Source organism: Mobula birostris, chromosome 17, assembly GCF_030028105.1.
Source record: "Mobula birostris isolate sMobBir1 chromosome 17, sMobBir1.hap1, whole genome shotgun sequence".
NCBI lineage: Eukaryota > Metazoa > Chordata > Chondrichthyes > Myliobatiformes > Myliobatidae > Mobula > Mobula birostris.
In genome coordinates, this window is record NC_092386.1 from 28,585,704 (window position 1) to 28,611,169 (window position 25,466).

At 39.0% G+C, this 25,466-nt stretch overlaps 1 protein-coding gene across 8 annotated transcripts in view; it reads left to right on the forward strand.

Annotated features, from left to right (window-relative positions):
• Positions 1 to 25,466, forward strand: part of LOC140211578 (dmX-like protein 1) — a 199,880-nt gene that overhangs the window by 119,789 nt on the left and 54,625 nt on the right. For all 8 annotated transcript variants that reach the window (XM_072281438.1, XM_072281440.1, XM_072281439.1 and 5 more), the window contains 6 exons: positions 10 to 86; positions 2,246 to 2,373; positions 2,763 to 3,011; positions 16,451 to 16,629; positions 17,416 to 17,543; positions 25,057 to 25,142. In XM_072281438.1, coding sequence (XP_072137539.1) covers positions 10 to 86; positions 2,246 to 2,373; positions 2,763 to 3,011; positions 16,451 to 16,629; positions 17,416 to 17,543; positions 25,057 to 25,142 — 847 coding nt within the window. The remainder of the gene's footprint in view (positions 1 to 9; positions 87 to 2,245; positions 2,374 to 2,762; positions 3,012 to 16,450; positions 16,630 to 17,415; positions 17,544 to 25,056; positions 25,143 to 25,466) is intronic.

The following is a 25,466-nucleotide window of genomic DNA, read 5'->3' on the forward strand; positions in this document are numbered from 1 at the left end:
ATTTTTCAGATCCATGTATTGCACACTATTGCTGCTTCACTGTCAGCATGTCTCTACCAGTGTCTTTGTGATGGCCACAGTAATAGGTAAGTATAAACACAGTGTATTGAGTTAAACCTTTGTACCTTGTCAATGATGTTTTCCCCTCTTTGTGGAAAAAATAATTGTAGTTTCATTGTTAACATCAGGTGTTGTTTGGTATCCACAGCCTCAGGCATTGAAAAACTACATCTGACTTGAAGGCTGTATTAGACTGCGGCCTAAAGTTGTGCACCATGCATTCTATTTCAGTTGATGGAGCATTAACAATGAATTTGAACTTCCAGTATTGTTATACGCACAAAATGCTGAAGGAGCTCAGCAGGCCAGGCAGGCCATTGGGTTCTGATGAAGGGTCTCAGCCTGAAATATCAACTGTACTCTTTTTCATAGATGCTGCCTAGCCTGCTGAGTTTTGTGTGTGTTGCTTGGATTTCCAGCATCTGCAGATCTTCTCTTGTTTGTTCCAGCTTTATTTGCTTAATTAATTGAAGCATTATCCCAAGTAAAATTTATATTTAAGCTAATCTAGGTTTGCATTTAATTCTATTCAAGAAGATTTACATTGATTTCTTCCAGACATTTTAAACAAGTGATTGCTCTGAACAAAATTAAGAACCTTGAGCTTCCCTTATTGTTTTATTTTTGTTCCTTCTCTTACAATTCAAATAATGTGTATATTGCTTTAACTGCTGCTTCTGCAGTTATGTTGTGTGTCCTGTAACAACACTGTTGTCAAATTCAGTTTCCCATCATATCCCTCTTTCATTTTTATTTTGTTACCATATTTTTCCTTCCCACCACCATTTCCATTCCGTCACTTATCTGTGCAACCTGTTGAGGCTTGCATACCCATCAGCCAGCAAATCCCTCCTCCTCACCCCAATTCTTCTGCCACCAATGTCACTTGGAGGAATTTATACTAACAGGTAAGCCTACCAGCACACCTTTGGGATGTGGCAGGAAACCAAAGAAGCTATGGGAAGCCCATTTGTTCACAAGGTAAATATGCAAACTCCACACAGACAACATGCAATGTTAAAGATTGAACCCAGTTCATAAGAGCCATATAATATCAACACTAATTATTGTGCCAGAATTTTGTTTTATTTGTGATTTCTTCATATTTAGCATAATGGAAGTTGATATTTACCTTCCTTTTGATAAAACATACCAGGTTGCAAGTATAAACCAAATTTATGATTCTTCTTTCTATCAGTTACTTCTGTTTCCCTGTCTTAATCTTATTGCCCCTTTTCCTGATCTTCTATCCCACCATTTCCACCCCTCAGAACCTTTCTTGCCTTGTCCCACGATGTGACCTCTTCATATGTTTCATTCCATCTCTTGTGCTTGAACTCATTCAGTATTTCTTTAACTATGCACCTCTCCCCAGCTCCACTTTGTTTATCACAAAAATTACATCATTCACACGTTTAATTCTGTCTTGTATTTTTTTTCTTTTATGGTACCTACTTTAATTCAGTATGTAATGCTAATCTTGTTTGCTGATCTACCAGCAATTTTTCTACATGAACATTTTTCTGTTCCTCTCACATACACTCCACTTTCAATAACCCTGTACATACATTTTTTGTGCTGCTCTCTATCAAATTAAATGATAAGACAATTATAAATAACCTTTTTGTTTAACGTTTTGTTTCCCCTACTGTTGCAGCAATACAAACCAGAACTGCGAACCTGTAGATTTGTTAGACTTGCATGACATGCCCCCAGCTCCAATGATTGCTCCTAAATTCGAATCCTTTATTCGATCTTTTATTAGTATTAGCAAACTTACAATCTTGAAGCGGTGAATTTAAGCATACCCAAGTATAAGCTAAACATTATTCAGCAAAAGATACGACCTCCATCGGTACCAAGGTATAAACTGCCACAAAATAGGCAAGAATACGTAGCTTATTCCTTTCACTTTTACTACACCCCACTCATGTGACTAGTTACTATAATAAACACGCAACACAGAATTCAAAGCAGATAGGGAACAGATACATGGCTCTTACACATACTTTATTCACCTTTAAGTACTCCATAATATTTTGTGCGCTGTTACTCATTCTCTTCCACTCAGTTTGTTCGTCTACATTTTATCCTCTGCCTAATTCGTAATATGATTTGTAAACCACCAAAATAATGTAATCTAATATTTTATTGTAAAAATAAACACATGCTTTGTCTCTTACAGTTCTTTATATGCAAACCAGTTCACTGGAATGGTCTATCAGAGTTTTCTGTTTACACAGCAACGTTCAAACAGAACAGCAAGTTTAGATGGCTCTGTCACTCCCAATACATCTCCTGACCAGTGGCCAGGTAGTTTATGTGTTTAGATTTTTGATGCTATTCTTTTTACTCACTGGTGAAAAATGTTTTAAACATGTAATTTTTCATGATGCCTCAATGCAGTTACACAAGTTTTATTTAGATTCTGAAATGGGTATGTTAGAAACTGATGCCATATTTTTCCATTTAATTTCTGGAATATTCGTTACAACAACTTTCTTGCTTCCTTGGAATGCACACATGTTAAAATTCTGTTCTCTATTCCTCTTGGCTCTGTTAGTTATTCAATTGGTAATATTATTCTTTAAAAAGCAAGTTACCAAAAGACTTTGGCAGAGCTACCAAAAGAAAAAAATGTCAAATGATTACTGAATATGAAACAAATCTTAGCATTCATTCCATTATTCTCTAATTCACAGGAATAAAAGAACTGACTCAGCTCTTAAATTCAGCTGGAGATGAAGACAAGCCCAAGTTAACAGTCCTGCTTTGTGAGGTGTTGACAGCAGTTTATCTTAGTCTTTTTGTTCATGGTTTGGGCACACATTCCAGTGATGAGCTCTTCCGTATTGTAGCTCACCCTCTTAACAGCAAAATGTGGGCTGCAGTTTTTGGTGGAGGTGCTCATGTAACTACGAAAAATCAAATCAAGACTACACCTGTCACAGGTTGGTTGATGTTACTTCACCTTCAGTATGTCCAGATCGTATTTGTACATATTATTAATTTTATTGTAGTACAGCAGTACTTATGAAGTTGGTACAATAGCAACATAAAATAAATATAATACTTCAGAAGCACTTTATCAGAATTGATTGTGGGTCAGAGCCAAGCATAAACACAGGACAAAGCAATAACACATGCACAATAGAAGCAAACTATTTACAAGACAGTAGTGCAGCCATGAGCAATCAGCAATTAGCATAAGTGTCAATAATCAAACTGAAATGAGTACAAATGAGCAGACTGCTATCAACAGAACAAGGGGAGCAGGAAAGACCATTTGGATGTTGTGCAGGGGCAGTTAGGGTATTACACTTGAGAGAATTTTGTTCAGAAGCCATCCCCATCCCCCACATGAGTCATCTGTTGTCGGCCCCCAACCAACACATATTCCACTCTCCCCTACTACCCCTCCTCACAATCCCCCACCCTGCTCTCATGACTATACCCCTTCCCCACATGAAACCACCACGGTGGGCTTCACAGCTGAACAGATGAGAAGACAGCTGAAACGTCTCAACCCAAGCAAGGCTGCAGGACCGGATGGTGTCAGTACCAAGGTGCTCAAAGCCTGTGCCCCTCAGCTATGTGGAGTACTTTGCCACGTCTTCAACCTGAGCCTGAGGCTCCGGAGGGTTTCTGTGCTGTGGAAGACGCCTTGCTTCGTCCCTGTGCCGAAGATGCCGCGCCCCAGCGGCCTCAATAACTACAGACCGGCGGCATTGACTTCCCACATCATGAAGACCCTGAAGAGACTTATTCTGGAGCTGCTCCGGCCTATGGTCAGGCCACACTTAGATCCCCTCCAGTTCACTACCAGCCCCGACTAGGAGTTGAGGATGCCATTGTCTTCCTGATCCGTGTCTACGCCCACCTGGACAAGCCAGCGAGCACTGTGAGGGTCATGTTTTTTGACTTCTCCAGCACGTTCAACACCATCCGCCCTGCTCTGCTGGGGGAGAAGCTGACAGCGATGCAGGTGGATGCTTTCCTGGTGCCATGGATTCTTGATTACCTGACTGGCAGACCGCAGTACGTGTGCTTGCAGCACTGTGTGTCCGACAGAGTGATCAGCAGCACTGAGGCTCTACAGGGAACTGTCTTGTCTCCCTTTCTCTTCACCATTTACACCTTGGACTTCAACTACTGCACAGAGTCTTGTCATCTTCAGAAGTTTTCTGATGACTTTGCCATAGTTGGATGCATCAGGAAGGGAAATGAGGCTGAGTACAGGGCTACGGTAGGAAACTTTGTCACATGGTGTGAACAGAATTATTTGCAGCTTAATGTGAAAAAGACTAAGGAGCTGGTGGTAGACCTAAGGAGAGCTAAGGCACCGGTGACCCCTGTTTCCATCCAGGGGGTCAGTGTGGACATGGAGGATTACAAATACCTGGGGATACGAATTGACAATAAACTGGACTGGTCAAAGAACACACTGAGGCTGTCTACAAGAAGGGTCAGAGCCGTCTCTATTTCCTGAGGAGACTGAGGTCCTTTAACATCTGCTGGACAGTGCTGAGGTTGTTCTACAAGTCTCTAGTGGCCAGTGCGATCATGTTTGCTTTTGTGTGCTGGGGCAGCAGGCTGAGGGTAGCAGACACCAACAGAATCAACAAACTCATCTGTAAGGCCAGTGATGTTGTGGGGATGGAACTGGGCTCTCTGACGGTGGTGTCTGAAAAGAGAATGCTGTCCAATTTGCATGCCATCTCGGACAATGTCTCCCATCCATTACATAATGTACTGGGTGGGCACAGGAGTACATTCAGCCAGAGACTCATTCCACCGAGATGCAACACAGAGCGTCATAGGAAGTCATTCCTGCCTGTGGCCATCAAACTTTACAACTCCTCCCTTGGAGGGTCAGACACCCTGAGCTAATAGGCTGGTCCTGGACTTATTTCCTGGCATAATTTGCATATTACTATTTAATTATTTATGGTTTTATTACTATTTAATTATTTATGGTGCAAATGTAATGAAAACCAATTTCCCCGGGGATCAATAAAGTATGACTATGACTATAGCTACAGGAAAGCAGCTTCAAGATTACAGGTAGTCCTTCTGGTAATGGACTTGTAACACCTCCTTGATTGCAATTTGGTGAATAGTTGATTGCTGGGGTGGGTGGAGTCAGCAGTAATTTTTGACCTCTTTTCACCCTGGCAATGAACAGGCCTTTTAATGTCTAGCTGACAGCTAGTGATTTTCTCCATTGAGTATCACTTGCTGCAACGTGGACTTGGAGAAGGAGGAGGAGGTGGTGGGAAACCAAACGGTGATAGAGGTGGTCACAACACTCTCAATGATCAGTGATCATTAATTTCTAGGGGAGTGGGGAGAGCATGTAGGGAGTTGTTGGTGGAAGTCAATTCTCATTTCCACTGACTTGATAGCATTAACTGCCAAGTTGTTTCGAGCACACCATGCCTCAGTAAGGTTTACCTCTCCTTGAAAGCAGGTCATATCGCTATTAGAGCTTAGACCAACTACAGAAATCTGTGAACTTTAGGACTTTAATGGGTTGGCCTATGGAGGTACAGTCATTTGTATAAAGTGAGAACAGGAGGAGTGAAAGAACGCAGACTGGGGAGAGTCTGTGCTTATAGACATTGGATCGGACATGTAGGTGTCCTGACTCTGGAGGAAATGTAAAACTGTCTCCTATGTTCTAACACTTTTCAGAGTGGTTCCTATTTTAGTTTGCTTACCTGCGGAGAATCTGTGCTTATCGACATTGGATCAGACAAGTAGGTGTCCTGACTCTGGTAGAAATGTAAACTTTCTTCTGTGTTCTAACTCTTTTTGGAGTGGTTCCTACTTTAATTTGCTTTGAGTGTTCAGAACACTTTATTGCATTACAAATTAATTTCTATAACAAAGAATAGAAATGAAACTTTCATTCCAGTTGTCATTGGAAAACTAAAACTCTATTTAATAATATTTTCTGTTAACAGTCTAACTATTGTTCAAGAAGATGAAGATAATTAACAAGTTTTCTTTATATTTCCGTGTGAAGTCTCCTTACGCTTTTTTTGCTGGAATACTCTCAATAATTTTATTAAATGTAAAGCACTATGGGTAGGGCTTTTTGCTTAGTTTGCTATGAATAATGGCACAGAAAATAATTAACATTGAAATTGAGCATCATTTATTTTATTTTTCTTTTATTTAGCAATACAGTGCGGAGTGAGCCCTACCGGCCCTTCAAGTTGCGCTGCCCCAGCAACCCCGCAATCCTGATTAACCCTAACGTAAAACAAGAGAAAATGTGCAGATGCTGGAAATCCAAGCAACACACACAAAATGTTGGAGGAATTCAACAGGCCAAGCAGCATCTATGAAGAAAAGTACAGTTGATGTTTCTTGCCGACACCTGAAACGTCGACTGTACTTTTTCCAGAGATGTTGCCTGGCCTGCTGAGTTCCTCCAGCATTTTGTGTGTGTTGCTTAGATTCCTAGCATCTCTTGTTTGTGATTTGATTACTACACTGCAAAGTCTCTTCCAGGGATGCCTACCCTGCAGTTGTAATCTTCCCTTCAACAGGAATTCAGTGAAACCCTGTCTCACTGTTCCCCTTCTGACCTCTGCTACTCTCCGGTCAGTCCTGCCGAAGGGTCTCCGCCCGAAACCTCGACTTTACTTTTTTCCATAGATGCTGCCTGGCCTGTGGAGTTCCTCCTGCATTTTGTGTGTGTAACCCTAATCTAATCACAGAACAGTTACAATGACCAATTTACCTACTGGGTATGTCTTTGGACTGTGGGAGGAAACGGGAACACCTGGGCAAACGCCACACTTTCCATAGGGTGGACGTACAGAGACAATGGCAGAGGAATTGAACTTCCAACTCCAGGACACCGGGAGCTGTAATAATGTTGTGCTAACTGCTACGCTACTTTGGCACTCAATCATAATGTGCAATAAAACAACATTTTCTTATTAAAGAGCATCTTAAATATTCTCCAAAATGATCTTATCTTAGAGATATTGTTGTAGGATTATGCTATTTCTATAAAAAAGTGAATTTGTTGCGTCAGTTGTTTTGATGAATGGTGTTATGATATTCACTAACTAGGTTGATTCTTTTTACTCTGACCTTAGTTCAAATAGCGTACAGAGGTTTAGAAGATTTTGTACAGCCTATAGCTTAATGTACCAGGCTTATCTATGCACTGCATTGCAATGTGCTCTATTTCACTGAACTGATTTGATATAATGAGTTGACAATGGGACGATGTTGAAATGAATAATCTCAATGATTAATTGGTTTTAATATTTGCAGAGCTATCTTGAACTTGTTTTGCAATGATTCTTCATGGCTCAGATATGTAAATAATTGTTAAATGTATAATACTGCGGTGTGTATATTTAGCAATATTATTACAATATTCAACTTTTCAGTATTCATGACAATATTCATGACAGTATTCATCGACCACTACAAATCCAGAATGATTGGGACCTATGCAGTGCCAGATTAGTGGTTTTGCCGAATCACAGGTGGTTAGTTCAGGATTAAATAAATAAACACCTCTAACCCACTTGATGATCACCTCACCTTTGATTAAAATAAAGGAAAAACAAACGACAAATGAAAAAGCGATTCGTTCACAAATTCCTGTACTGGTCTGCCAGAGTCAACTGCACTCAGTAGCCATTTCATAAATAGAGAGTGATATTTAGCCTTCAGAGTGTAATATGCCATTTTCCTGTGGTTGAATTAATGACGTATGGTTAGATGGCAGGTAGATACCATGAATATTATTCTTTATCAAGAGTTCTGTTTTTGGATGCGCAGAGCAGTTATATAAAATCAACATTATCGTACAGTTTTTGTCCAGAGCAACAGTGTTATAGTGAGCTGTCACTTCTGGAACAAAGTTAACATTCAAACCATTCCAATGTAATATCTGTTATAGTCTGTCCTTTTTTGTTGGCACGGTAAATTACTGGAAACTGCTTCATACCTTTAAAAGCTTTTGGTCGTAAACTTTTGCCAATAACTAACAACTTAACACCTGTGCATTCTTGCAGCATTACAGCAGCCCAACACAGTGACACAATCTTTTGATGCTTTATAACCTGTTGATGATTCTGCATTCTCTGTAGCTAGTGTTCGTCTTGGACTACAACACTAATATGAGGCGGTTTCATCTGCATTGTAGACCTCTCAGGACTTAATTTTTCATCAGAAACTAACTTAGCAGACTCATCAACAAACTCAACAGCTACTTCCTTGTACACTGCACAGAATTTTTGGCCATGTCGTGCCTGAAACGTCAAAGCCACCCTTTACTGTAATCACACTCATAGCTCAGTCCTAACTCTTCATGAAATAATTTTCCTTGTTCCTTCACCATCTCTCCTGACAGTTCTACACTTTTGCTGATGCAGAGTTTAAACCACTTTATGGGAACTTTATCTAGTTGTGAACATCTTCTGTCTTTCATTGTTTATGCACATCTGTTTTGTGTTTGGTTCACTGTCAGCAAAGAACTGGAGCAACTTTTCTTTTTGTTTCATTACATCATAAACTATGGAAAAGCCAATGTTGCATATGCTTTCACAGGCACACTACTGTCAAGTTTTTCTGAGAACTTCCAGCTTATCTTGTATGGTTAGCGTATGATGTTTGCACTTGACACCATGAGAAGCGCTTCCCTTATTCAATAAAGACGTGACTGGGGCTAGATAAGCACAGGTTAAAAAATAAATGCAGAGTAGCACAAAGGAGTTGCTTCTTTTAGAGATTGTGCCAACAGCTGTTTCTGCTAGTGACACCACCAAAACAGTGGCTACAGTTGGTGCAGTGACGCAGAAAATGTGAAATTAGTCTGGTGAAAATTTTGTCTCAACCAGTGGTGGAACTGCATTCCTGATTGATGATTTAGAGGTGGTTGACCTATACACGTATTTGTTTAATTTGACTATTATAGCACCTGTACATTGGACATCCAGGACTTCAGGGTGTAATCTTAGACTTTATGTTGTCTTTTGGGGAAGCATTACATGAAGAGATGGAAGAAATTTGGAATTTTCTTTCATAAGTGCTTGTTAATGCTGGTTTATTTAAGTTTGAATTTGAGATTGAGGCAATTGTTAACCAGTTTTGGCAAAAATGTGAATATATACGGAAGTAGTCATACACTATGCCGCTATTGACTTCCCTAATTGATGGAAGATTCAGATTTAGAATTTTTTTTATCACATATTCATTGAAACATACAGTGAAATGTCATTTGCATTAACAACCAACACACCCAAGGATCTACTGGAGGCAGCCCACAAGTGTCACCACACATTTCACAATGCTTGTCAGAAAAACACAGAACACAGCAAAATAGAACAGACCAATCAACAAAGCAACAGCAGCAAAACCTGTTCCATCCCTCCCTCCCTCTCAAGGCAAATATGCAGCCCTCCAACTCTCTCTGATAGACTCATGTATTCGCAGACACTGAGCCCCGACTTCTCTAGTGGACACTCAGAGATTTATAGACTTGGGGCTTCAGCCACTGGGTCTCGACTTCTATACTTCCATTCGACCTTCCCACTTCAAGCCTGAGCTCCAATCCACCCAGGACTCACATGATGACGAATGAGGACCCTGTACAAGGGCTCGAACTCCAGTCCTTAAATGCTGGATTCAATGATGACAGGACCCAGAAAACTAAGCCTTGAACTCTGCTCTCACTGATGACAGGACCCCAAACATATTTGCCAGTTTGGCGACCGGACATGTGACCACACACACACAGCTGGGCTTCGAGCATATAGCGGAGGTTTAGACTCCAGCCTATTCTGAATTTCCTCCATATTCCTGTCCCTAAACCCTAACCTCATCCCTAACTTCCCTCTCTGTCCCCAAAACCTTCCCTATGAGCATAAAAAAAGTTATCAAAATGGTACTGAAATTATGAGGTTAATGCAAGCAGATAGTTTTCACTGGGCTTGAGTGAGACAAGAACTAGAGGTCATAGGTTAAGAATGAAAGGTGAAATATTTAAAGGGAACCTGAGGGAGAATTTCTTCACTCAGAAGGTAGTGAGAATGTGGAACGAGCTGCCAGTGGAAGTAGTGGATACAGATTTGATTGCAATATTTAAGAGAAGTTTGCAAAAGTGCATGAATGGGAGAGGTATGGAGGGCTATTGTCCAGATGTGAGTTGATGGACTTGGCAGAATTACAGTTCAGCATGGATTGGATGGGCAGAATAGGCTGTTCATTTGCTGCAGTTCTCTCTGACTCTTTAAAGTGAGTAAGGAAATTTTGAAAAAACATTGTGTAACTTTGTATGGTAGTGGGAAGTATACTGGATGCTGGTCACCACTCTATCCCCTAAAATAAAGCTAAGGAAATAGAGAAAGAGAAGAAGAGAGTCTGAGATGAAAAGATGAGCAAGAAGTAAAAATTGGCTACCTGGATGATTTCAATCATCATTATGATGAACAGTGTCCTGAGAGAATTGGTAAGGAAAAAAGCCTGAGTAGAGTTGGAATTTGAATGTTCCACATAGGAGAGGAACAAAAGTTGAATCAATACACAATTACATAGCAACACCTTTCGTTTGAAATAAATAAGTGGAATTAAAGGAGAGGTCTTTCGATGTGAAAATGTTAGGCAGTGAAGAATTATGGTGGAGGAGATGCTGTCTTGTTCTCTGTTCAGTGAGAAAGTAGAAAGCATTCAAGTGGGATAGGTGAAAAATTAAACTGTTGCATGAGGAATTGAGATGTTAAAGTGATAGAGGATGTCATTCATGGGTGTTGCTTTTGTATATTTACATTAGCTTGAGACATTGAAAGGAAGTGGATCTGGGGCTGTTTTGTTTTTAGTTTTCTTGGACTGGAATATAACAGCACTTTCCGTTGAATTACTTGACTATAATTATAATCTCCATGCCTTCATTTTCATCATTAATAATATGTTGGGTTTTCTAGACGCCTCCTTTAAGGCCTAATTCTATACGTTAAGCAGAATCTTTATTTTACTTGCAACATCAAACCAGGGTTTGTCTAGAAATTTTTAAAAAAATTGCCAAAAGCATTTCAAAAACAGTCTCAATGTGTTTTTTATATTACAAGTGAACAGAGTTATCATTCAAGTTTTTTTAAAAAAGTGCTTAAGAACGATAAGCTAATAAACATCTACAATTATTCAAAGAATCTTTCCAGAGTTTTGTAATCAACACATTTGAGCATTTGGTTATACAGTGGATTCTGGTTAGTTGGGACACATTGGGACCAGTACACTTTAGCCATAGTTTCATGGAGCAAGTTAAAAAGGTGTTTTTAAAAAAAAGACAAACTACCATTTAACGGAGTAACAAATTATGTACTTAATTGAAATACAGAACAAATTAGAACACTACTGTGTGCATTAAAATTGTGTATTAGTTCCTAATAGTTATCAATGGAGGAATTCATCCTACATGCTCTGCTGTGCTCCTTGGATTGATCATAAATGAACAAAATCAGCGCAAGCTCCTAGTACAGATAATGGGCTGCCTTCATTGCCTTCCTGCATGAAAGTAATGTGGTAATCCAGCAATAAATTGCTTGACATCCTATAACATGCGTACACAACTGATGCTATTTAAAAACCGATCACTCTAAGCACAGTGTAGTGTCTGGCAGCAAACCAAGTGCACAGGACTGATGCTAGTTAGAAACTGTTTGGCAACAGTCTCCTGTCCCAATTAAATGGCATATTGTCCCAAATATACAAAGGGAATCCCAGCTACTTTCTGAATCAGTTTTTGTTCTTTAAGAGATGTCACAATTAACCGAGGGCCCAAATAACTGGAATCCACTGTATTTGTATAGGCAGTCAATAACACCCAGTTCATCCCTGAAAAAATTGTAGCATTGCTTTTTGAGAAATGGATGTTTACCTGTGTAGATTTAAGAAGAGATGCATTTGCTAAATGATGAAAGACATTGTTCTGATCTAAAATAATTCTTAAAATATATGAAATAGATAATATAAAACCACTGTAAACACTCTTTAATCTTTTACTGTCTTCAGTTCAATTCTGAACTTCTCTTGTGAAATGTTAGTCCAGAGCTCTATGAGGAAACTCTTTGAGTGCAATTCATAATGCATGTTAGTACACTTTCATAAATCAGTCCGTACAAATAAAATGGAAAATTCAAGAAATATGCAGCAAGTTGGGCAGTACACGAGGAGAGGGAAAGATTCAAGCTTTTGAGTTGTGATGAAATGTTAATTTTCTCTCTCCACAGATGCTGCATGACCCAGCTATTTCCAGCAATTTCTATTTCAATTCAGATTTCCAGCATCAGTTAAATTTATGGCCTTACTTTGTTGAATTACTATTAAAAAGAGTATTTAAAATAGACAGTTAGGGGATGACTTTTGTAGATTATATTTTTTAAAAATTAGTTTGCATTAAGTTTAAGATAAACTTGTACGGTTGAGACAGCATTAAGGCACTTCCTGTAGAAATAACATTGATGACTTAAAATTTAAATAGCTAGATAAAATGAATAAATAATACCTTCCTGGTATGCCTCCAATGTAATTAAAAATTAACTGCATTAAATTTAAAATTAACCATTAAAATGCAAATTGTGCTTCTGCTATAATTTTGTGCTTTGGCCAAAGATTTCCCTGTTAAAATATTATAGTCAAATACCATTTTTTAATGTTGTAAATGAGTTGCTGTTCACTTAAGACAGTATCAGCTCTTTTTATTCCTCAAAAGTGCAAAATTTATCTTGTAGTTACAGCAGTTCCGAAAACAAATGTACCTTCTACCAACTTGATTGTTTCTGAAAGAATCTGAATCCACAAATGCTGAGTGTAAGTTGCTTCATTGCTGGTGCTCTGGTGATCATATTTGATGTTCAGACTTTTTTTTCGTATGTATTACAACATATACGAAAGACTTATTTTCATAGAGGAAGTCTTTACTTTGTTATTTTCATATTTCTCTTTGCTTCATGTTTTTCCACATCATTCTCATTGCATTTCCACGGGTGAGATAAAAACAGTAGAGGCGTTAGAAGAGTTATCTGATCCAGAGCTGCAGATTGATCCCTACCATTTCAGTATGTCTAAGGCTGAAATAGTTCAGGTTACTGGTGAGGTTGGTGAGTAGATACTTGGACTGCCTTGTATTTGTGTGTGTTACGGCTTTTCTAGTTAACTAGAAGCAATCAAGACAAAACTTACTTGTAACTAAATATCGTGAAGGTACCATCACATTTGAACTAACTGATTTGAATGCATTTACATTCTTGCACAATTGTCAGTCATTTTCAAGCAAAGAAATACTTAATGTTTTATTGTTAATCTTGTCATTTTGATCTGTGTGGGCTGCAAATCATTATTTTTCCAAGGTGGATTTTTTATCTTATGTTTAAAAACAGTACATTAAAAAAAAACAATTATTAAGGGATGAAATCCAAAGAAGAATAATGATTCATCTATGGCTGAGTAGAGCAAAGCAGTGTACAATCAAAGGAAACGTTTATAAAATTTCCAGAGAAAGCAGCAAACCTTAAGAGTTGGAGCTTGGTAAACAAGGACCAACAAGAACTTAATAGATAATAGCAAGTAAACTATGTAATTAGACTGACAAGAAACAGAAGTAGACTTCGAGAGCTTCTACAGCTGCATGAAAAGGAAAATAAAATTTGCAAGGGCAAACAGAGGTAGCCAGGAGAATGAGAGTACAGAATAAAGAAGTGGCAGAGGAATTAAATGCTTTGTGTCTGTTTTCACAAAAGAAGACTCATAAAGCCTACCAGATATAATTGGGAATCATGGTTCTTGCAAGAATGAGAAACTGAAGGAACTGAGAATTTGTCAAAAACACAGTATCAGAGATGTTAGTGAACTTGGAAGCTGTTAAGTTCTATAGCCAGTGATCTATATTCAAGAATGTTAGTTTGAGAGCTGGTGGATTCTCCAGTTATTATCTTCCAACATTTTATGAAGTATGGATTTTTTTCTGTGGATTGGCAATGATCATATTTGACACTACTGTTTTAAGAAAGATGGATGAGAGAAAACAGGAATCAAATGACCTGTGAGCCCAATGTCAGAAGTAGGAAATCACTGAAATATGTAATGAAGGAATAATGGGATTGAACAGAATCCAGGTAGATTTCAAAAAGGAGAATAATGTTTGACTAACTTGCCAGAATTCTTGAGTGTGTGATTAGTAGAGTTGACAAAGAAAACCAGTGCATAAGATGTATTTGGTTTTTTCGAAGACTTCTACGCTGAACATTAGAATACATAGCTTGGGAATTACTTACTTAAAAGAAAGTGAAGAGTGGGAATAAATGAATCATTTTCATATTGGCAGGCTGTGACTACTATGGTTGCTCAGTGACTGGTGATTATGTTCTAACTATTCACAAACTAGTATCACAAGGGGACCAAATGTCAAATTTCCAAGGTAGAATATGGAAGATTATATAGAAGAGAATACAGACAATTTGAGGAAATGGCAGAATGTCATGTGGGACATAACTGAAAAGGAGAATATTCATTAAATAGCAAGAGACTGATAAATTTGTATATAGTTCACTGAAAACCAATATGCTGGTGTAACAAGCAAATGTGAGGACAAATGATAGTCTTATACAAGGGAATTTGAATACTTGAGTAAGAAAAGTGTGTCAAAGATTCACTTAGTTCAAAATGTGGCAGGTCCAGCATGTGAGTAGAGTACAAAGGTGTTCTCAAAATCAGGAGAATGAAATCTCTCATTGAAACATAAAATTTCTGAAGTGCTAGATAAAGAAAGCATGTTTCCCCCAGCTAAGAGCTCCGCAACACCAGAACACTGTTTAAGATTAAGGGGTAAGCTATTTAGGACTTGAACTTTTTAAGTGGCATGAACTTTTGAAATTCTTTACCCCAAGGGTTGTGGAGGCTCCATTATTGGTTTTTTTTCCCAAAACAGATACATGTATTTTCAAATATTAGGGGAAATTGATGGAAATGGACATTGTTCTAGAATTTGACACTGAGTTAGAATATCAGCCATGAATTTTGACAAATGAGCAAACTCAAAAGAGCTAGATGGTCCACTACTATTCTGTATCTTGCATACTGATTATTTGTAGATAGCTAATGTCTGTCAAACGTACTGTGTTTGATACTTCAGTATAGGTATGGTTCTTTAATTCAAATTGTAATGATTGTCTTTTTATTTTGGATTTCTGTTTAAGTGATTTAATATGTAACTTTCAGTTTTTGCATGTGTTTCTGCATAATTTCTGCAGTAGTAAATTATCAAATTTTCTTATCTCCTAAGCTGATGCACACATTTGAAAAATTTTCTTGTTGTAAGTGAATGTTGGCATGAATTTGTAAGACAAATGCCTTGTCTAATTTTGTTTAAAATGGTATCTTGCAATTGCAATTTCAGAGAAGCTATGTTTTCAGTTGTATGTTTTTATCCTTATTGATATTGCCATGCTCATCTGGTTTGTAATTTACTTTATTTGTGACTGAACAAAATATTATGAATGAAGTGATTAAATTCTAGTAAATGAAAATTTAAAAATAGCAGATGCTGGAAACCAGAAATAAAAACAGAAAATGGTGGGAACATTATTGCCATCTGAGGAAAGAAGCGATTAATGTTTCAGATTAATGATCCAATCCAAGAGGAAGCTTTCGGATCTGAATTGTTAAATCTTTCTCCCTCCACAAATAACTGCCCATCCTGCTGATTTATACAGAAATACAGCACAATCAATCTTCGTTAATCACTGACCATTGAGACATAATTTGCACAAATCCTATCTTACTCTTTACAGGAGGGAGTGTCGACTCAGACCATGAGAGGCCTGCGTCGGGTATTTTCATGCCTTACAAGGCACAGATTGGAGGTCTGTGTAGGGTGCAACTCCTCACACAAACACTGGAGCAGTGTGTGATCAAGTGCCTTGCTCAAGGACACAAACACGCTGCCACAGCTGAAGCTTGAACTAGCGATCTTCAAATCACTAGATAAATGCCTTAACCACTTGGCCACGTGCCCAACACTCTTTACACATTTTCATCAACTGCCTCAACAGATTCTTCCATTTACTCACACACTGAACGTAATTTTCAGTGACCAATTAACATATGAAGCCATGCATTTTTGGGATATGGGAGATCATGGGAGCACTCAGAGGAAACCCATGCTGGCACATGGAGAACATGCAAACTCCGGACGGACAGCAACGGAAGGCAGGATTGGACCAAGGTTGTTAGAGTTATGAGGCCACAGTTTATCAGCTGCATCAATGTGCTGCCCACCATTTCTGTTCTTATTTAGGTTCTAGTAAATATGTTCGCACAAAAAAAGTCAGTATGCAAAATGTTCTATATTTGTTTTTTCCAGCTTCCGGTGGTATTGTATATCTCACGCATTTTAAGAATGTGCCGTCAAGAACAATGAACAGAGATTCCAAAGTAGCTTCTCAAAGCCCTGCTTCTCCCATTGTCAACCAGAGGATTCCAGCTTATAAGGAGAATTTTATCCCACCGGAGCTTAGTATCTGGGATTACTTTATAGCAAAGGTATATATTAATAGTTTGCATAAACTTCATATCAAGTTATTGAAAAACATGAAGAGGTTAATAAATTACTTGTGGAATGGCCAAAATTTTAAAAAATGCAAAAACAATTTATCTTTTGTGGAAGAAAATTAGCAAATCTTATCATTGGAAATGTTAATTTATGTTAACATCTAAAAATGCAATTGTTAATATAGCTTATTAATTTAGTCATATCTCCACAACCAACATTTAGAAATACGTACAGACCATTTTCAGTATATTTGATAAATTACAGGTTTATTTTTAATTAATGGTTGAATAATCCTTATAATGAGCTGATACTGGCCCAGGATCCAGTGGTGGAATTGACACGTAGACTAAAGCAAGTTGAGTTTATTCACACACATGAAACTTCAATGTTACATGGATTAAAGTTTAAACACTAACTTAAAGAGCCCTCAAAATCCTATCATGATGGGATTGTACCAGTTTAGGAGCCTGATTGTTAGAGGGTAATAACTGTTTCTGAACCTGGTAGTATTGGACCTAAAGCTCCTGTCTCATGGTAGTAGTGAGAAGAGGGCAAAGCCTAAGTGATTAGGGTCTTTGATGATGAATTCTGCTTTCTGGTGATAGCGCTGTATGTAAATGTACTCAGTAGTAACAAATCATTTTGTAATATTTGCTACAAATAAGCTTATTCATTTTATGAGGAAAAAGTAGTTCTGTTTTTGTTTCATTATGTTTGGAAACAAATTTTAAATCAATGGTATAGCTATTATAAAGTACACACATTCTTTTCTCCAGCCTTACCTTCCCCCGTCACAGTGCAAAGTTGAGTATGATTCAGAGGAGAGCCAAGGTAGTGATGATGAAGAAGATGCTTTTTCTACAGACATACAACTTCAAGAACATTCAAATCCCAATTCTTACAGGTAATATTTTTACAATATAAGAAATGGAAGCATGAGTGAGCTATTCAGCCCTTAAGATATTTTCATTATTCTATAAGACCATGTGCTATCATACATCCTATCTATTTTCCTCCTTGATTCAGTGATTCTTTTGGTGACTATTAACCTTTCGCTCTGTTCTTCCAATGAACTCAAGGGCTGAATGTCTGCTGTTCTCTGGTATAGAAAATTGCAAAGTTTATAACTACACATTTCACCACATTTCATAAATAATGAACTTTTTGTACTGAAAGTGTGTCCCCGTATTTTAGACTGTTCGTTCTAAAGAACAGTTTCACTTGTAACTGTCACAGTCATTTTCTTACTGGGCAATTCCCTCATGGCAGCAATATGCAAGGCACCCACCTCCAAGTAAATGTATCGCTTATTGGGTACGGGATCAAAACTCTACTTCAAGTGTAATTTCATCAAAGCTCCAATTGCAGCTGACCTTCCCTGCTGCTGTTTCCCATTTTCTTTTGAATAAAGGCTGATATGTGATTTGCTGTCTTAATTACTTTCAGTATTCATGTTCAGTTTATCAACGCTGTCATCTTCACTCCCCTCAATCAAGCCATTGTCTCGTGGTTTTTCTCAACTCCATATTGTTCCATTCTTAATTTACCTAGTCACATTCAAAGGTATTTCTTGTAGTCAAAATAGTAATCAACCTATCAAATTTATGCCGTAGCTCAGAAATGACTGCCCTGGGCTTCCTTTCCTGTGAAGAGTTGCTATCTTCCCTGCAAAATCTATTCCGTAATCTTCATGCAGATATTACCCACATGATAGGAACCACTTCCTTGTAGGTGGGACACAGCATTATCTGATACTTCTAGAATGGTAAAGTAATGAGCTAGATATTCTGACATGAATGCTAATGTTATAGTGATGTGATTGATTCCATTTTTTGTTTATTATTTCCCTCCATTGCCTTGTAGGTTAATGGAAGTTGGTGGGGAGGGAACAAACAAAGAAATATTTTTCCCTAGTTCATTTGCAACCACAATTCTCTGCCCTTGATTGTGAATTATTTTCCTATTGGAAACTGTTTCTGGCAACTTTCTGAATACCATTCATCTCTTGAAAACCTTTAGTAAGATGAATCTGCCATAAGGAAACTATTTCAGCTCCTCTGCATAACTGAAATCTTGTAAAATCAGATACCAGTCTGGTAAAGCATATCTGCAACATTCACTAAGAACCAATACTCTGTTTCATTGCGTTCAGCATAAGACAAGCACCGGCCAGCACTAAATATTTGTTTATTGGAAAGTTTCAGAATTCTATTGCTCTATTAATGAAATTAAAAATGGCAGCTGCTGTTTTAACAATCAAAGTATGTGTCCATATACTCTGGAGCCTCTTTTGCTGGCTTACTGTAAAAATTGAACCATGTATTTTTAATAGTTAGAGATAGCTAATACACTGTATATTTCTCCCCAGTCTGAAAAATAATCATTCCACATCAGTCTGCTTTCTATCCCCCAGCTGATTTTCTATTCTTATTGGCAATGAACATTTAATCTCTTGGGTATCTTTTTTTCTTTATCAAGTTTACTATGTTGGGTTATGGGACTGTTGTTGTTTAATGAACAAAGCATTTCCTGAGAGCTTTTTCTTTGAGGCTGCCTGGTTATTAAAAAGAGTTGTATATGGAGTTGAGCACTAGGATCATCAATATATGACCTCTTTCTGGAACTGAGAAGGAAAAGGAAGCTGAAAGTGATTCCTTGGCAGGCTGATACAAAAATATGCCTCGACTGCAATGCCTAGACTCTGAATAACCACACCCAATCCTTTCATTTACTGGAAATAAATTGTTTTCCAGCCCAATCCAATAAAACAGAAGAAGTGCAATAATAACAGGGTTGCCAGGACGGGAGATTCTAATTTCCCCAATATTGATTGGCATCTCCCTAGATCAAGGAGTTTGATGGGGTAGAGTTCATTAGGTGTGCTCTGGAAGGTTTCCTGACATAATATGTAGGTAAGCCTACAAGCGGAGAGGCTGTACTTGATCTGGTATTGGGAAATGAACCTGGTCAGGTGTCAGGTCTCTCAGTGGGAGAGCATTTTGGAGATAGTGATCACAATTCTATATCCTTTACCATTGGAGAGAGAGAGGAGCAAACAAGTTAGGAAAACGTTTAATTAGAGTAAGAGGAAATATGAAGCTATCAGGCAGGAAGTTGGAAGCATAAATTGGGAGCAGATGTTCTCAGGGAAATGTACAGCAGAAATGTGGCAAATGTTCTGCAGATATTTGCGTGGCGTGCTGCATAGGTACGTTCCAATGAGACAGGGAAAGGATGGTAGAATACAGGAACCATGGTGAGCAAAGGCTGTAGAAAATCTAGTCAAGAAGAAAAGAAAAACTTATGAAAGCTTGAAAAAACTAAGTAATGCTAGAGATCTAGATTACAAGGCTAGCAGGAAGGAGCTTATGAATGAAATTAGGAGAGCCAGAAGGAGCCATAAGAAGGTCTTGGCGAGCAGGATTAAGGAAAACCCCAAGGCATTTTACAAGTATGTGAAGAGCAAGAGGGTAAGATGTGAGAGAATAGGACCAATCAAGTGTGACAGTGGAGAAGTGTGTATGGAACTGGAGGAGGTAGTGAAGGAACATAATGAATACTTTGCTGCAGTATTCACTAGGGAAAAGGAGCTTGGTGATTGTAGGGATGATTTACAGTGGACTGAAAAGTTTGAGCATATAGACATTAAGAACGAGGATGTGCTGAAGCTTTTGGAAAGCATCAAGTTGGATAAGTCACCAGGACCGGACGAGATATACCCCAGGCTACTGTGGGAGGCAAGGGGGGAAGATTGCTGAGCCTCTGGCAATGATCTTTGCATCATTAATGGGGATGGGAGAGGTTCCGGAGGATAAGAGGGTAGCAGATGTTGTTCCCTTCTTCAAAGAAGGGAATAGAGATAGCCCAGGAAATTATAGACCAGTGAGTCTTAGATCAGTGGTTGGTAAGTTGATAGAGAAAATCCTGAGAGGCAGGATTTATGAACATTTGGAGAGGCATAATAAGATTAGGAATAGTCAGCATGGCTTTGTCAAAGGCAGGTTGTGCCTTACGAGTCTGATTGATTTTTTTGAGGATGTGACTGAACACACTGATGAAGGTAGAGCAGTAGATGTAGTGTATATGATTTCAGTAAGGCATTTGAAAAGGTACCCCATGCAAGGCTTACTGAGAAAGTAAGGAAGCATGGGATCCAAGGGGACCTTGCTTTGTGAATCCAGAATTGGTTTGCCCATAGAAGGCAAAGAATGGTTGTAGACGGGTCATATTCTGCATGGAGGTTGGTGACCAGTGGTGTGCCTCAGGGTGCTGTTCTGTGACCCCCTTCTCTTCGTGATTTTTTAAAATGTTCTGGACAAGGAAGTGGAAGGATGGGTTAGTAAATTTGCTGATGGCACAAAGGTTGGAAGTGTTGTGGATAGTGTGGAGAGTTGTGAGAGGTTACAGCAGGACATTGATAGGATGCAAAACTGGGCTGAGAAGTGGCAGATGGAGTTCAACCCAGATAAGTGTGAGGTGGTTCATTTTGGTAGGTCAAATGTGGTGGCAGAACATAGTATTAATGGTAAGACTCTTGGCACTGTGGAGGATCAGAGGGATCTTGGGGTCCGAGTCCATCGGACACTCAAAGCTGCAGGTTGACTGTGGTTAAGATGGCATGCGGTATATTGGCCTTCATCAACCATGGGATTGAGTCCAAGAACCGAGAAGTCATGTTACAGCTATATAGGGCCCTGGTCAGACCCCGATTGGAGTACTGTGCTCAGTTCTGGTCACCTCACTACAGGAAGGATGTTGAAACTATAGAAAGGGTGCAGAGGAAATTTACAAGGATGTTGCCTGGATTGGGGAGCATGCCTTATGAGAATAGGTTGAGTGAACTCATCCTTTTCTCCGTAGAGCAACGGAGGATGAGCGGTGACCTGATAGAGGTGTATAAGATGATGAGAGGCATTGATTGTGTGGATAGTCAGAGGCTCTTTCCCAGGGCTGAAATGGCTAACACAAGAGAGCATAGTTTTAATGTGCTTCGAAGTAGATACAGAAGAGATGTCAGGGTAAGTTTTTTTCACAGAGCGCTGAGTGCGTGGAATGGGCTGCAGGAGACTGTGGTAGAGGCGGATACAATAGGGTCTTTTAAGAGGCTCCTGGATAGGTACATGGAGCTTAGAACAATAAAGGACTATGAGTAACCACAGGTATTTCTAAGGTAAGGACATGTTCGGCACAGAATTGTGGGCTGAAGGGCCTGTATTGTGCTGTAGCTTTTCTACGTTTCTAAGTGTTGGTCGCTCTTTTGGTCTGGAATGATTCAACCTTGTCATTTTGAATTCTAATTCTGAGTCATTTTTCAGAAATGTCTTTTGGGATTAAAATGGCATGTTCATTCAAAAGCCACTGTAGTTGCTGTGTAACAAAATGCTTAATTCATACTGGTTTATAGAATGCTATATATTTCAGGTATATGGTGATTAAAAAAGGAATGTATCCCTGTGTTTAACTGCATTACCTGTATCCTTTTGATGGTTTTTCTACTGACACCATAACTGGGATTACTCACTTGAAGCACAAATCTATTAAAAATATGTTGTGAAATTTTGGTTCAAAGTTTATGCAAGCATTAACAAAATGTCAGCAAACATTGGTCAGTGGAGAAAATGTGACATCAGTAAGAGAATTCATATCTGCAAAATTAAAACAGGAAATTCAGAAGCAATTAACAGTAATTTGCTGCTCCCCTACAGGATGCAGACCTCCCACCTCTCCTGGCAGTTCTGGGAGTCTCCCGCATATTACTAGTGGCTCCCTGATGCCCACAAATTATAAGCAATATCATGGAAATCAATTTTTTTGAGAGCAAGCGAGGGAAAGCAAGAGAGAGCGCAAGAGCGAGAGAGAAAGCAAGCAAGAGCACGTGAGCGAGAGCGAAAGCAAAAGAGAGAGCGCTTGAGAGCGCGTGAACGACCACAAGAGAGAGAGAGCATGCCATGGCAGAGTGTTCCAAAAAAAATATAAAATGTATGTCACTCCAGACTACACTAAAGTGTACCCCTGCCTAATAGGGGTGAAAATAATGACAGTGTTGCTGGCTGCACTGTTTGCAACAGTGACTTTTCTATTGGCCATGGTGGGTTAAGACTGTAAAAGACGTGTTGACGTGAGTTTAACAGGTGTCATTCGTTCATTAGCATAGCTAACGTTATTTAAACTAGCTGGCCAGCTGCTAAGGAGCTACTCTATTGCAGACATCCTACCTCTCCCGGAAGTCTCCCGCAAATTGATGGTGCTACGTCCCTGAAATGAGTTTTTGCAGGGTGGGATGATTGAGGATGCTGCATGACAGCTTTTACAGTAGCAATCAATGTAAAATCAGTAAATTGACACGATGGTAATTTTTTATTAACTATACCCTGAACCAAAGAAAACCAAGGTATCATGTCTGAACGATTGGCGTCCTGTCGCACTCACCTCAATCATAAGCAAATGCTTTGAGAGGCTGGTCAAGAACAACATCTACAGCACGCTACCACCCACACTGGAACCCTACAATTCGCCTACCGACACAATCGATCAATGAACAATGCTGTAGCCACAGCACTACCCACTATCCTCACTCACCTGGAGAAGAGGCATGCTTATGTTAGAATGCTCTTCTTGCAGTTCGACATTCAACACCATACCTCTTCCCCCCTCCCCCACAGGCTCAACAAAAAAGAGACCTCGGCCTGCACCCCGTCTTGTGCAGCTGGATCCTGGACTTCCTGTCAAATCACTGGTGGTGGTAAGGATGGGCATCCTCACCTCTGCCCCTCTAACCCTCAACACAGGAGCCCCCCAGGGTTGTGTTCTGAGCCCCTTCCTCTACTCCCTATACACAAATGACCATGTTGCCACTCACAGCTGCAATCTACTGATAAAATTTGCAGATGACATGACATTGATAGGCCTTATTTCCAACAATGATGGGACAGCCTACAGAGGAGGTCAACGCCCTGACACAGTAGTGCCACGAAAGCAACCAATGTTGGGAAAACAAAGGAGTTGTTCATAGATTAGAGGAGGAAAGGAGACAGGCTCACCTCTCTTGACATCAATTCTACTGTAGATGAGAGAGTGAGTAGTTTCAAGTTCCACGGTATACACATCACCGAGGATCTCACCTGGAATGTACACACTGGCTGTGTGGTGAAAAAAGAACAAGAGCACCTCTTTCACCTCAGACGACTGAGGAAGTTTGGGATGAGTCCCCAGATCCTCAGGACTTTTTATTGGGGCACCATCAAGAGCATCCTGACTGGCTTTGTCACCGCCTGGTACAAGAACTGTACTACCTTCAATCGCTGGGCACTGCAGAGAGTGGTGCAGATAGTCTTAGCACATCTGTGGATGTGAACAGTCCTCTATTCAGGACATTTACAACGCAGGTGTGTAAAAAGCGCCCAGAGGATCATCAGGAACTTCATCCACCCCAACCACAAACTGTTTCAGCTGCTTCCATCTGGCAAATGGTACCAACAGGCTCTGGGACAGCTTCGTTCACCAGGCCATCAGACTGATCAATACATGTTGATCTGATTGCATATCTGACTGCACATACATGTATACAAAACAATTATGTATACAATTTAGTGTTTGGCAGTATCCTCCCACATTTCCCTTCCTCATCGCTTGTACATAATGATGGAGAAGCAACAAACATTTTTACTCCCTCATGTTGTGAGATGGATGTAAGAAGTAAAATTCTAATTCTAATTTTCACTAGGAAAACAATGAATATGCCATTCCATGAATTAAGCGTAACTGAGATTTTAATAAGTTGACACTGAAAATTCATCTTGTGCATTGTTTATCACTGGAACAATTGAATCCTCTAAATGTTTTTAAAATTCCCTTAAAATTTATGTTGTATTGGTTTCTACTTAAAACATGCATATGTTCCGTTCTTTATTCAAATCTCAGAAACATGTTTAAAAGCTTAGTTTATATGACCACATTTTTATTTTGAACTCGTCCAAATTCTTCAGTCTACTGGATTTCTGAGTCAGTTAATTGACAGTTTGCTAAGTGCTGCAATGGTCACCTGGTTGTTGCTTAATTACTGAAGACATCACAAATAGCGCAACCATTTTCACCGAGCCTGCATGTTTTGTTGGCAGGTTCATCCAAGTCGGCAGTAAGCATTGGCATTTTGCCATTGATTGCAAAATATGGGCTGGTGTACCTGTGGTGCGAAAGGTGCTTTAATAAAGTTACAACCTTGTTGAATTAATTCAAATTTTGCTTCAAAGCATTCTGATAGATTTTTTTCTAGGAGGTTTAAAACAATGGTTGAAAAGTAATGTCTATTCCAATTGGTGACTTAGATGGTGCTGAATTTTGTCATTATTTTAAATAATAAAAGAAGAAAAAAAGTATTTATTTTAACAATAATTTGTTTAACTTTTTAATTTGTTTAGCTGGTCACTGATGCGATATGCTATGGTGCAGTTGGTGCTACATAATTTAAAGAACTTTTATCCAATGGCAGGGCTGGATCTTTCAGGTAATTGTCTATTTACTTCAAAATATAACAAAATATTTTTAATCTTCCTTAATCACTTTGTATTTATTCTCAAGGTGTTGAGAAAAGAATTTAGCTTCACAGTTTCAATATACACTCAGACCTCGGTTAATGCTGAGGATGTGTTCCTTGGGGGCGGAGCGCTATGTAAATCAGCACTATGTGGGGTTAGTATAACATTATGTAAATGGTAATATATGTCTGATTTTTTTTAAAAATCAAACCTGAGATGCATGATATTTTATGTACACATGGTAATTTGTGGAGTAACAAACATGCAAATAAGCCTAACCTGTAGATCAGTGG